Raw genomic sequence first — 13,787 nt, forward strand, 5'->3', positions numbered from 1 at the left:
CAGCTGATGAAAAAGGTCAGGGGTCACCTCAGGGATGAAGGCTATCTGGGGTCATCAGCAATGGCCCGGGCGGGGCCCCAAGCGGACAGCGCTGACTGATTGGATTGTGAGGCGCATTTTCTCTTGGCATTGTTGCCAGGGAGGCCAATCGATTCGGGTTCTGCTTCTTGCCCAGTGACAAATTCGTCACGGAAATTGGAGCGCGTCGGACTTGTTGGATTTACCGGATTTGGAAATGCTGGGCGTCGTTCTCAGCACACCGACAATCTCTGTGGAGTGTTTTTTGTGAAATCGTTTTTAGAAAACAGGTGCCGATCCGATTGAAACTTGTTCCTCTGCCTCAAGAGTGCGATAGCCGAAGGGGATAACTCCAATTCTGAGAATCTTTTCTTTCCCCTCCTTTCCAGATGCATCCTTGGGGATTGTGTAACAACAACGACGAGGAGGACCTGTACGAGTATGGCTGGGTGGGCGTGGTGAAGCTGGAGCAACCAGAGCTGGACCCCAGTTGTCTCACCGTGCTGGGAAAGGTAAACAAGAGCAGCCGCCGACGCCTGTTGCCGTCCCCAAATACGCCAACTGTCAACGTGCCGTGTTCCTCAAGACGGGCTTTGTTGTTTAAGACTTGGCTTGAGCGCCCCAAACATCGTGGCTTTGAAATCAACAGAGCTGGAATCTATTCTGCTCAATTTAAAAAATCCAATTACTCGATTACTAAATTTGTGTGAATGCGCAAAAATGGGCTGTTTACTCAGAGCGGTGTCTAAAAATAAAAATTATCTGGGAACCCCAGCTGTGCTTGGCATAGCACGTTGGCCTCTATTTAAAGCACGACCACGGCCATTTTATCGAGGTGGTCGATGCAAATGGTTTTGATGGTCCCAAAGCAGTTTCAGTATTGCCAAATATTTTTCTAAATCGAGTGCATCAATGACATGAAACTAGTTTGTTTGAATCGCTATAATTCAAGCTTTGAAAAAGTCAAAGATGAGCAGGAGGAAGAATTTGGAGGAAACGACGAGGGGCTCGGCGAGGGTCGGCCGCTCGGCCGTGTGAGGTCGGCGGGCCGAGCTGACAAAAGTGCTGGCGTGTGACATATCTTGACACACTTCTTTCCTGCCTGCTTTCCTGTCCGCTTTGTGTGAGCCGCGCCGGGTTCGGGACCCTTGATCCCGTTTGCTGTAGTAGCGGCGGCGCCCGGCTTTTCCTAATGTTGGAAAACCTTCCTAACCTTCAATTGGATGACAAAAAGTTGAAACGTCCAATGGCTGGTTTGGTGCCGTGTCTGCATCAGTATAAGGCAAAGTGCAGCAGCTGTCTGTCTGTCTGTCTGTCTGTCTGTCTGTCTGTCTGTCCAGCGTAGGTCATCATCTGCAGCAGTTATGTGCTTGTCGTGTGTGGCCTGCGTCAAGCACCATCAGGTTAAAACAACGCGTGCCAAGATAATATTTCAGAGCGCGACCGGGGCCCACTACAAAGCGCTTAATAATAACCCCAGAGAGCGGCAAAGAGAACAGTGGAAGAAGGGGGGGGGGAATGGTTTTCATGCCATTTCCTCCCTGAAATAAAGCGAGCAAGCTGCTTTCAAGTTTGCCAGAGGGGGCACGCAAGCGTATCATGTGTATCCTATGTCCTAAAATCCGCAGCGGCCTGTGGAAGGAACAATGTGTGTGGCCAAAGCGAGGGGGTCTCCTTCCGCCATTTCAGCCCATTGCTTTGCGGCCTCCCATATACATGAACCCTTGGCGTCTCGTGAAAAGAAAAACTCCAACTTGAAAGGTGTTGGGTAGTTGCGGCCCTTTCAAAAAGTTGTGCATCAAGAGGGCGTCAAAGCACTACTTTACTATTAGGCAGGGCTCATGAAAAAGCATGCCAACAAATGATAAAATGGCAGCAATGCCCTGGTTGTCATGTAGGGCAGAGTGAATATGATTGTGTTTTCCGCCCCCCCAGCGTTAACATAAGTCAAAAGGTAAAGTAACACGGTGACCTCGTACTCCACCCCTCCCCCACAGCAATTGATAAAAAGCACCGGCAGGAGGTCCGGGGCTGGAGAACGGCTTACGGAGCTCTGGGCTCCCCAAGCGTCCCACGGCTCTTCCTGGCAGGGTGCTGGTGGAAGAGCTTCGCTTTTTCCCCGAGGGTCCCACCTCGCCCGTTTCCATGGGCACCGGGAAGCTTCTCGTGGCATGCGGCACCGAGTGAGCCCGGGACGGACTCGGCCGGCTTTCGATGCGAGGAGGCTAAAAGAGCGCCACGGCACACTTGTTCTCCAGCTTTAGTCACGTGATGTTTACAATGAGTTTCAGATCACAACTGGATTTCGGGCTTTACTGTGCTCCAACATATCGTTTCACGAGAGTTCAATCTCAGCTGCGCCTGAGAACGTCTGATCAAAAGCGAGGGCCGGACACCCAGCCGGTTGGGCCACCGCCTCGTGCCTCCCCTTCCCTCCCCTTCATCTTGGCTGAAGCTTTTGTCGAGGAATGTCTGCGTGAGAATCCGCGCGCCCCGCTGCGGAATCTCCGAGAGGGGCCCCCGCGCTGCTAATCTGAGGCCCGTTCCTATCTGGAGATGCTTCCAGAGCTAGAAGATTAGCGGGGGCGAGAATGGCATCCTATGCTCTCGGGCTGCTTTTATGCTCGGCCACGATTGTCCGACATCATGTGATGAGGAGGAGGAGGAAGGCCCGCTTGCTTCAGTGAGCACAAGCCTCAGCAATTGACTCACTGGCCCTAACATTAAAAAAAAAAAAAAAAATCCACTCGTTTGACTGGACGTCTCGCTCCTGTTGAGATTATATTGTTTATATTTATCCACCTGACCACACATGCGATGCCATTTCACTGCCTGTTTCCTCCAAAGGTGTTTCTTCAATATTGACATTCGCTAAGGGGGAATGTTTGTTTGTTTTTTTGTTTTTTTTTGGTCACGGTATGATGGCATCTGTCCACAAGATGGCGATCGTGTTCGCATATGCAAAGCATGCAGCAATATTTTACAGCCATTACTATTTCCTGCAAGAGTGCCTCGCCACCAAAATCAATAGTCGCCTTGGATGTTGGAAAATGGTATTTTTATATTTCTCCTTTGTGATTATCTTTTAAAAGGCAGAATTTTCTACTCTTGCCAATGCACGTCATTGGTTTAATTGTTGACCGAGCGCCAGGGTACACTCTGCCAGATAAGACAACAATGGAGGGTTGTGTTGCGCCATCTCGATTTTTGCCCGCCGCTCAAGGCCGCTTTACAGTCGTGCCGAGGTTATCTTTATTGGGACCACAGAACAAATACACAACAGAACACTCACACCAAAAAAAAAAAAATGAAAGAAGTGCTTTCTTCAGTGGTTGCTGATAAGATCTTTTGATCACTTTGTTCTTACTGTGAGAACTTCATTCACGCTTTGAACCCCTGAAGAGGTCCAAGGGATATTTCGTGCCATTTTTTTTTTTTACATGAATACGATTCAAAGCATCCAGCCGCATTCTACGGTTACGAAATCCTCAAACTTGCTTTGCTACTGAAATGATCAGCGTCTGTGGCTATTGATGTTGAATAATTGTTTATATGTCTGACGGAAGTACCTGTTAAAGCAGGGATTGTCAACTGGTAGTCCGCAGCCCTCTAGTGGTCCGTGGCACTATTGCAGGTGGTCCGTGGAATTGGAAATAGAAAATAATTGTAACATTTTCAAAAACAAAATTAATTTATTTTCCAGCTAATTTTGTGAATCATCGACCCATCTAAATTGTGACCAATGTAGCTGAGATTCTCAAAATAGACATACAGATGCAAAGTCTGTGTAGGTCTATCCTCCTTTGGTGCAAAAGGAGATAATAGTCCAAGCGATCCCTGAGTTGCTTCTTCTGGTCCCTTGGACAAAACCAGTTGAAAGCCCCTGTTTTAAGATTCAATTCCCCCATATTTTAGGCTCAAGGGGCGAATTTCCCCCAAGCTTGTGACACTGATGAGGTGCCGTACATTGCGAGAGGTGTAATTGCTGGTGGTGGTATGGGCTACGGAGTGAGCTACATGGGTTTGGGAACTTGGTCATGCGTGTGTGGTCTTAATTGGGACCCGCTGCTCGTTTTGCCCCATGACCTTGTAAAATACAACTGTTAAGGCCTCGTATGTTCCACCCCCACCACCACCACCAAATGTTAGCGTCCTCGTTTATTTGTGTCAGGGCCATAAAGTCACTCAGTAACAGGATTTTTTTTTGTTTTTTTTTAAGATCATGCTGGCAGAAGCTATCGTTATCAGATAAGTAGCTCAGGATGCCGCATTACATCACACAAAAACTAGTGATTGCTTTGAGTCTGCAATTTTGAATGAGAGATCCAGTGGCTCTCATCCAAACATCCTCTGTGCTTAAAAAGTGGTATTCCTGTCTCGGCTCACAGAAAGTTTGTTTGTTTTCCTGCAAATCACAAAGGGCTGCAGTCCTAAAGCGGTAAGAAAACAGCACGAGAGGCACGCCGAGGAAATTTAATTAGCAGCTCGTCCTGCTCCTGTGGCTGGGAAGCCCGAGTCGGAGCACTCCCTCTAAAATCAAGATAAATACTCCAGTCGTGCTGTAGACTCTCTGCAGAAGGTGTAATTCTGATACATACCAACATGTTTTTATATATGATGCTTTTCCCCCACGTCACACTTTCAAAGTCATCAAAACACACTTTTGAAATGATTCCTTAGCACCCCCTACTCTTGCTTTAAGTATATATTGTAAAAACATGACAAAAAATAGATACACATTGATTGAACTGTATATTTAAAGTGTGCAATGTTTGACCAAAAAGTAAAAAAGCAGGTCATCGTCTAATGAAATTCTGTTAGCTTAATGCTAACATATGAAGGCAAACGTTATTGACTGGCTAATGGACATTAGCATGGATCTCTCCCGTGTTTCTTAGCGTGACACAGCACGGCATGCCACTGCACTTACGCCGTGCAACTCCAAATTCAGAAATATTTGAGACGTAGCGCGGGGGCCAAAGACGCTAGGGTGGAGGACATGATTCTTTGCAATACACTAACTTTTGTTAAATCAATGTCGCCACATTTTCCTAAAATAGGCCAATACAATGTATTCATGTCTTTAAATAAATTTCACAGATTTCTTTTGTAAGCTAAATAACATGGCAACTAGTTAAACCACAATACATGGCGATACGTGCTGTTGCTGAGTACAACATACATAGAAGCCTCTCAGTACACGCAAACACACACACACACACACACACACACACAATGTTCGGTAGCACAGGATAATTGTGATTACGCAATGGCTGGTGACTGGCTGCTCCACATTGTTTCTTGGCAAGAAGGGAGAGATGGATGGAGGGAGGGAGGGATGGATGGATGGACAGATGGACAAATGGACAGATGGACGGATGGTGGGCAGAAGAGAGAGAGTGCTTGCTGGTCGGGAAGAAAAGAAAATGACATGGAAACAAGTGATGTGTCTTTGTAACGTCAGACAGAAAGCACTGAATGGAACGTGATTTTTGTTGTTGTTGTTGTTGTTGGGGTGAGCCGCTGCCCGCTCAATGCCCGTGTCCTCCGATACTGCCAGTCGGGCAGCTTGTGTTGGCACCTGACTCTATTGGAAGACGACGGTGTGCACTTCATCCGAGTTATATGACATCCACTTAGCGCTGGAAGTACCTCAAGTGACTTCTTTCCCGAGTGTATTTATGTTGGCGTGACTAAACTCTTCACATTTGCTCCGCCATCCAAGTGTGAACGTGATCTAAACTTCAAGTCTGGCAAAAGTAGCGCCAACCGTCCGACTTGTATTCGTCTTTTCGATGGTTAGATAGTAATAATGCGCAGAGTTCCTCCTCGGCCAATCAGCACCTTTGTTTTTGAGCATGTGACTCGGAAAGGTCTACGAAGTGGCTCTCAACACAATTTTGAAATTGTTCATTATAGTTTTGAGGTAGAAAAGTTTGTTTGATCTTTTTTTTTCCCCCATATTTTTTTGGGATGGTTCAATTAGGCCTGAATTGTTCACATGATAACAATGTCACTCTTGTTTTCCACGTCTGAAGTGACATTTGTGGTGTGGCAAATGGAAAAGATTATCAAGGTTAATGGGAGGAAACTCACCAGTTTGCCACTTGCAGGAATGAGGAAGTTGGCGCCGAGTCCCAGTTCGCCTCATCAGTTTACAGGCTGTCAGGTGGCTTGAAACGGAGCCGACCTGCCGCGCGTTGGGTCACGACATTGACGTGGCGGCGACAATCGATGCTAGCGCAGAAGACGCAAGATTCAGGGGATGACTTTGAGACGTACCGAAGAGGCTCCGCGCCGTGTCGGGAGTACGAGTTCTCTCGGTTCCTGCGGCGTCAAGAATTCCAAAGTTTACATGGACAACAGGGGGCGGTGCATTAACAAAACGGACGCTTAATTCTTGTTCCGCCAACGCAATATGAATCAAAAAACCACGTCTGCTAGACAACCTCACGACATTTTTTACCTGAAGTTTTCCTCAAAGCCAAACAAAAAGCAGAACACGCCGGTGGAGTTGAAGCGCAGAACCGACCGCTATGTTTGCTTTTATTTTTGGGCAACTGTGGCCGAACAACGGCGAGAGGGGCGACCACATATGAGAAGAGCTATGGGAGAAAAGTATGCCTTTATCTTTTAATAAAGCCAGCAGGCAACATGGAATTACGGCGTAATAGCAGTGCGCAGTCCTCTGAAGACTTAATTGCTTTAATTATAGCGGCGGTGGCGGAAGAGGAACAAGACCAAAGGAGCGGCAAAAGTATAAGGCCATGATAGCGGAAGCAGGCGCAATCCAGGTGTGCAAACGTGCCGTGCATACGTTTGCATGCTTGGGTTACGCAGAGAAAAAGCATCCCAAGCTGCCAGGCCGATGTGGCGAGGCTAAAGATAGCTCCCATTTTGCTCGCCGTCTAGACTCAGTAGCCGGCTGCTCTTTTTGCGGCTGCGGTTTTTGTCCTCTCGCCCGCCCGGGGTAGATTGCGCGCGCTGACGAGCCAGCAGCAAATTGGCATAGCCGGCACCCAACCGCACACACACACACAGACACACACACACACACACACGTGCACAGCCGCTACTCCATACCTGACCTCGGTCCATACCTGTCATCAAGCCTTGAGGATGTCAAATGATTTTTCATACCATATTGCTAAATATTACAGTTTCGTGCTCGTTGTTTTTTGAATTTCCAGTTGCTTTTATTTCTACCAAATTGTTAGCTGTTTTTTATGGTGTTTTTTTTATTTTGTTCTTGCAAAATAAACGTTATTTTTCCGATAATTGTTTTTTGTTTTAAAGATACATTTTGATATCGTTTGTTTTCATTCTATTATAATGAAAACGATGTATTCAGAAGACTTTCTATGTTAACATCTGCTTAGTAAACTTCTCAGTAATTTGGCAAATTGTCATGCCTGGATTTCATTTCCAAATTTCAACAATTTTATATTTTAGCCTCTTTTTTGGGCTATGTGTCGCCATTGCCAAATCCTCATTGTAAATAATAACTTTTTTTTTTTAAAGAATATTTTCCCAAAAGAAAATATATTGTCACTTCTTTTTTGGCCCCATGTTTTTTTTTTTTTTTGTAAGGCCTGCCAGTTTGCCTGCGGGGACATTTTTGTTGTCGTTAGGCAAGTCGCTGCACTGCAGATTCTTGAGGAGGGAGTTCGTCGACTTGTTCGTTTTTTTGTTTTTTTTTTAAACTTCTCAGCCACAGCTATTAATTATTAACTGGGAGAGACGACATCAAAGCTGCAGACAAATGCCAAATTAAGTGAGTTTGTGCGTGTGTGTTAGTGTGTGTGTGTGTGTGGCTATAGAGGAAAACTGAGTGTGAAAAGAAGCTTTTGGACTTTCCCAATGCAAGAAGACAAGCAAAACGAGAGAAAAACAAAAAAAACAATGAAAAGTGCAGGAAACAAATGGACAAGTGAAATAGCTGTTCCTAATAATTTGACCGTTTCATGTTGCTACCTAACATTGACAAATGACAAAAAAAAATATTCATTAAATAGCAAAGAAAATGACTTAGAAAAATGTTCCTGGTAATATTACGTCTCGTAAAAAAAAATACCGAAATAGTGGTTAAAAAAAAAAAGAAAAAAAATCTGTGAATTTCTAAAATCTGCAGTTGCTGAACTGCAACTATGTAGGGGAAAACATTTTTCCACAGAGGCAGTTCTTATCTTTTTTTTAGAGTGTCCACATGTACCTTATATAGTATGTGCGTGTGTTTACATTTTGCTTGCGGGTTCCGTCACCACGTGTGTGCTGCATCTGATGGAGAGCTCCCCCTAGTGTACATTTTCTAATAGTCAACCCAAATCAAAACTGTTGCGTGTTTTTCGTGTGTGTTTTCAGGCCAAGCGAGCAGTACAGCGAGGCGCTACCGCCGTCATCTTCGATGTGTCAGAAAACCCGGATGCCATCGACCAGGTTGGTACACAGAAGTGTATCTTGTCCAAATTTGCAGGCTGTGTCCTCCAAGGCCAGTTCGAAGGCTGCGTCCTTCGCATCCCTGGAAGCTCCGCCTCTGTGGACCGCATGAGCCGTGGTGAATTTGGACAGGAGGACTATCTCTGTACAAATTAATAGGCAGCGTCCTTCAATGCACAATATGGTGACGACGTGGTGTCATTTCATTGCACTGGCGAATTGCTCCAAGGTTATGTGACCTATTGACCCCAAATTATGAAGAATGATAGTCCCACATGGGCTGCTTGAGATACACCTCTATCGTTTGAATGCTTAAATTTTTTAAATGAATTTATTTCTGTAAATACTAGCATTTGAGCTCAATAACTTCCAAGTCATGTGACCTATTGACCCCAAACTGTCTAGGATGATAATCCCAAAGTGGGCTGGATGAGATACACTTTTTATAATCTCATTTGAATGCCTACATTTTTTTAAATGAATTTATTTCGGTAAATACTAGCATTTTAGCTCAATAACTTCCAAGTCATGTGACCTATTGACCCCAAACTGTCTCGGATGATAATCCCAAAGTGGGCTGGATGAGATACACTTTTTATAATCTCATTTGAATGCCTACATTTTTTTAATGAATTTATAACTTTAAATATAGCGTTTCTATTATATTAGATTACGAGATTTAATTATATTAAAACACTGGCTCGAGCGCAGCCTTTCAGATTCCACTGGCACGTTTGTCTCGAGCGGGTGTCCGATCCGGATTGGGTAGCTCACGTGCAGCGGTGGCTCTTGTCTCCTCAGCTCAACCAGGTGGCGGACGACCCCCTCAAACGTCCCGTGGTCTACGTGAAGGGCAACGACGCCGTCAAGCTGATGAACATCGTCAACAAGCAGAAAGTGGCGCGCGCCAGGATACAACACCGACCGCCCAGGGTACGGCTCATTTCAAATCAATGATCGTGTCGAGACGTTTACGGAAGAAGAAGAAAAAAAAAACACGCTCCTCCCATGTGCACTGAATTTTGGGCAATATTTCCACATTGATGCTAATTTTTGCACTTTGTTGCTATGGCGGGTGACGTTGCGCAGCAGCCCACCGAGTACTTTGACATGGGCATCTTCCTGGCCTTCTTCGTGGTGGTGTCGCTCGTCTGCCTCATCCTGCTTGTCAAGATCAAGCTCAAGCAGAGGAGGAGTCAGGTAGGCGAGTGCGTCGCTTCTGTGTTTTTGTCTTTCGCCACACACCACATCTTAGACGACCTCGCACGTCGTAACATGTCTGCTTTGCGATTCCGACCTTGTTGTTTTTTCTGCTCTGTCTGTTTTTGTGCGCAGAGCTCCATGAACCGGATGGCCAGCCAGGCACTAGACAAAATGGAGACACGCAAGTTTAAGGCCAAAGGCGGTAAAGTGGCACGTGAGAGCAGCTGCGGGGCGTCCGACTCGCTTAGCAGCAGCTCCACGTCCGACTGCGCCATCTGCCTGGAGAAGTACATCGACGGAGAGGTACGCAAGGGGGGGGGTCAAAAACCGTGACAGTAATGCCAATCAGTATCAAACGACAACAAAGCGCGCTGTCGCTAATGGCTCCCTCTAGTGGGATGCGAATAAAATGTTCAAGCTGTGCCTAATGATGCAGCGGCTTCAAGTTTTGTTTGCATTTTTTCAATCAAGATGTCTATTGCGATTCAGTTGTATTTAACTTGAAACGGCTATATTTGTGTTCTTATTTTTTTTTTTTTTACAACTGCCTCTTCTCAAACATTCATTGAGGTAATACATACATGTGGGTGAACCAAATTGAATTGATAAGACGCATACAAGACCCGGACTGCTTCTTTTTTGGGAAAGTAAAAGCAGCTCTCCTCACGTAAGCGATTTTCTTTGATTCTTTAACCGTATTATTTTTCCCCCTCCCACCCTTGCAGGAGTTGCGGGTCATCCCTTGTGCTCATCGCTTCCACAAGAAATGTGTGGACCCCTGGTTGCTCCAGCATCACACCTGTCCCCACTGCAGACACAACATCATCGGTAAGTTCTGCAGTGCTTCACCCGCTGGCTGTTTGTAGGAATGAAAGTCTTGGAGAAAACAGTATGCATTTTCATCACAGTTTAAAATGCTTCCCAGGTCATAAATGAAAAAAAAAAATGAAGCAGCCCGTAGCGATTGGATTGCATTGCTTGACCCGTCGCATTTGTTTGAAGTGTGTTTGTTTGGCTCCACAGAGCAAAAGAAGGGAAACGCAGGCCCCACTTGCATGGAGTCCGGCAACCCGCTTCACGGGCGGCAGCAGAGGGTGGTGCTGCCGGTCCACTACCCCGGCAGAGTGCACCGAGCCGGCCAGGTGACGGCTTACCCCACCCGAACCAGCGTGGACCTTCACGGCAACGCCATAACCGTGCTCACGGTGGACCAGCACGCCGACCCTCCGGGCCTGTACCCGCCCCGAGCCGCCTCGTCCTTTCTGCGGAGCTACCACCCCGCCGCCTTGCACTTGGACCACTCCCTCAACCCTCATCGCTGCGGCCTGGAGCAGCATGGACCCCCCGCCTACCAAGCGCCCCCGCCGCCGCCTTCCCAGCAGCCTGCTTTGAAACGCCCCAAATTCCACGGCCGCAACTTCTCGCGGGCGGCCTGTTTCTCCCAGTACGAAACCATGTACCAGCACTACTACTTCCAGGGCTTGACTTTCCCCCAGCAGCCTCCCGAGGGGGGTCAAGGCCACAAGAGGGCCTTCCAGCAGGGGCTTTTGTACCCTGCCGTGGTCCACATGGCTCCGGCGTCCTCCAGGGTGGCCGACGCTTCCAGCCTGAGCTGCTACCACGGCCACCGCTCGGCGTGCAGCGGCTATCTGGCCGACTGCCCCGGGAGCGACAGTAGCAGCGGCGGCTCGGGCCCGTGCCACTGTTCCTCCAGCGACTCCATGTTGGACTGCACCGAAGTCAGCAACCAGGGAGTGTACGGGAGCTGCTCCACCTTCCGGAGCTCGTTAAGCAGCGACTACGATCCCTACGTCTACCGGAGCAAGAGCCCCTGTAGGGGGGAGGCAGGGACCGCGCCGTGCCCCTCCGCCCCTGAGGAACCGACGCCGTCATCCGTGGGACCCTCGGGACGCGATTGCCTCCAGCTTCCCTACAACTCCGGGGACCGGCTGGCCAACTGCAGCTTGGAGCCCAACCGCAGCGGTCGCTCATCACTGGAACCCGAGGAGACCATCGTCCCTGAACCCCCCGCCGCGGACGTCGGGGCCCAGGTGAGCGACCTCGGGATGGGAACTGCGCCGGGGTGCACTTGCTGCTTCGAGGCGCTTCCCCAGAAAGCAGACTCCAAGGCCCGAGACTCGGAGCAGACGTCCGGACTTTCGAGACCCTCCGGGAACTTGTCGCGCCCTTCTTCGGAAGGACTTCCTTGCTGTTTCTACAAGGAGATGAAGGTCCACAGGGGACACTATTCGGAGGACTACGCCGTCAACGTGCAGTACGCCGAGTCGGAGGCCCAACCGGCACAGGGCTGTTGCGAACTCAGCCAGCGAATACCCATTATCCCCGAGGACAGTGACTGTGAAAGCAGCCTTTTGCCCGACTCCGGCGCCACGTGGTCGGAAGCGCATAAGGACGACTTCTACACCCGAGGTGGCTCGTACCCTCAGAGCGAGGAGACCAGGGCTTTGTTTCCGCCGCAGCTCTCTGAAAACACTCCTGGCCGAAGTACTGAGGGCTGAATTGTGTTTGGTACTGTCCGGTCGGTTGAAACCTCCAGTCGCCTTGCTTTCTGGTGAATGCGGCTGCGTAAACAACCTGGGGATGTCTGCCCAAATGCTGGTTTCTGGTGAATGTCGTCGTGTAGGAACGTGGATCTTTCTACCGAAATGTTCGTGAACGTGTCCGAGCGGCCATCCAGGAGGGCTGGACATCTGCATCTTACACTGCCTTCCGAGCTTCGAGCCAGTTTGTACGGTCGTAGCGATACCAAAACAAGCAAGATGTGATTGTGTTGTTGCCACCGGAGCTGGCCACCACGTCAACCACGTGGAGGAAAAATACATGTCGTGTGCTATTTTTAACACTTGAAACTGGTTAAAGTGAGAAAATATTCAATCACAATGGAATTGACCATTTGTACCAATTTGGGGTTGCTAAGTGAAAGAGGTTTTGTGGTCTGAATCTTTAAAACGTTACCGCGTTTACATGAATTTTGGAGACTTAAAACCCAAACCCGCAGAAAGTCAGTCAGAATCCTTCCACGATGTTTCCGAAAGCCCTTTGAGCATTTGTTCGATATTCAGCACAAGGTCCTCGTATGCTCTTTGTCCTCACTAGCACGACAGAAACGGGCCGCTAGCTTGCGCGCTTGTGTGCGACTGGCGGCCAGCAGACTTATTTTTTTGCCGGTTTTCTCATTTCGACGTTGTTTTGTCTTCAGCGCAAAGAAAATGTTTCCAATCGTCATTTGAACACGTCCTACTCGTGCGCTAAAAGGTATTTTCTTTCTGGTGAGCACAAACGCGAGCATGGCTCTGGAGTCCGTGCTCAAAGGGTTTTGGCCATGAGCGGGCTTGCGCCAAAAGGCCAAAGCAAAAAATCCAACGTCAAAAGGCTTCCTTGTTGTACTTTGACGAGTTGGAGCAAAAAGAAAACAATGCATTTGAAATACGATACACGTTCATGCCTTTCTGTTTGTCCTGCAGACTGCTTTCCATACTGTTTCTATGAAATACACGCACGCACGCACGCGCAGAGGACAGGCGTCCCCAAAAGTTGCCTTTTTGCATCGCAAACCTGCATGCTGGCGGAACACATTTGTTGCTGTTGTCTTTTGGGGGTACATGAGTCACTATTTAATGTGTTTTTTTTTCATGTTTGTAGCACTTAAGAAGATGAAATTGTGTACAAATGAATATTTTGTAAAAAAAAAAAATGTAAGAAAGAGTATAATTATTTGTCCGTCAGCCAGTCCCATTTGCGAATGTTTTACGACATCAACCTTGTGTATATTTGTGTACGTGTACAGCAAAAAAAGCATTTCATGAATGGAAATATGTTCTCTGAATATTTATTTACTAATATATTTATCTCAAAGCCATGTCTTATGTTCAGAGTTTATCGGAGAGACAACGGAAATCACTTACGGGCGTAAGACTTTGTAAATACGCGTGTGTTCACAATTGCACAACAGTTGAGACGGGATGATTCAATCTTCTGACCAAAACAACAACAAAAAAACATTTGAGAAACTTTTGTAGCGTAGCAGACTGTTTTGTAATTACCAGTGTACAAAGATGTGTGTCAAATATACACTTTTATTCAAGGAAGTCCTGCCTTGTCCTGTCTTG

The 13,787-nt window shown here is 47.5% G+C and overlaps 1 protein-coding gene across 2 annotated transcripts in view; it reads left to right on the plus strand.

Moving 5' to 3' along the window:
* The window catches only part of znrf3 (zinc and ring finger 3), a 34,780-nt gene extending 21,014 nt beyond the window's left edge, over window positions 1-13,766 (plus strand). The window contains exons 2-8 of one of the 2 annotated variants that reach the window (XM_088376476.1): window positions 408-530; window positions 8,380-8,454; window positions 9,256-9,387; window positions 9,547-9,654; window positions 9,790-9,960; window positions 10,383-10,485; window positions 10,681-13,766. In XM_088376476.1, coding sequence (XP_088232602.1) covers window positions 408-530; window positions 8,380-8,454; window positions 9,256-9,387; window positions 9,547-9,654; window positions 9,790-9,960; window positions 10,383-10,485; window positions 10,681-12,176 — 2,208 coding nt within the window. In that variant the 3' untranslated portion in view covers window positions 12,177-13,766. Of the gene's footprint in view, window positions 1-407; window positions 531-8,379; window positions 8,455-9,255; window positions 9,388-9,543; window positions 9,655-9,789; window positions 9,961-10,382; window positions 10,486-10,680 lie in introns of both variants that reach the window. The other variant, XM_088376475.1, reaches the window with a different exon arrangement.
* Window positions 13,767-13,787: the final 21 nt, after the last annotated feature.

The sequence above is a fragment of the Syngnathus floridae genome, chromosome 5 (genome assembly GCF_059516105.1).
Source record: "Syngnathus floridae isolate MCC-2025c chromosome 5, RoL_Sflo_1.0, whole genome shotgun sequence".
In the NCBI taxonomy this organism is placed as follows: Eukaryota; Metazoa; Chordata; class Actinopteri; order Syngnathiformes; family Syngnathidae; genus Syngnathus; species Syngnathus floridae.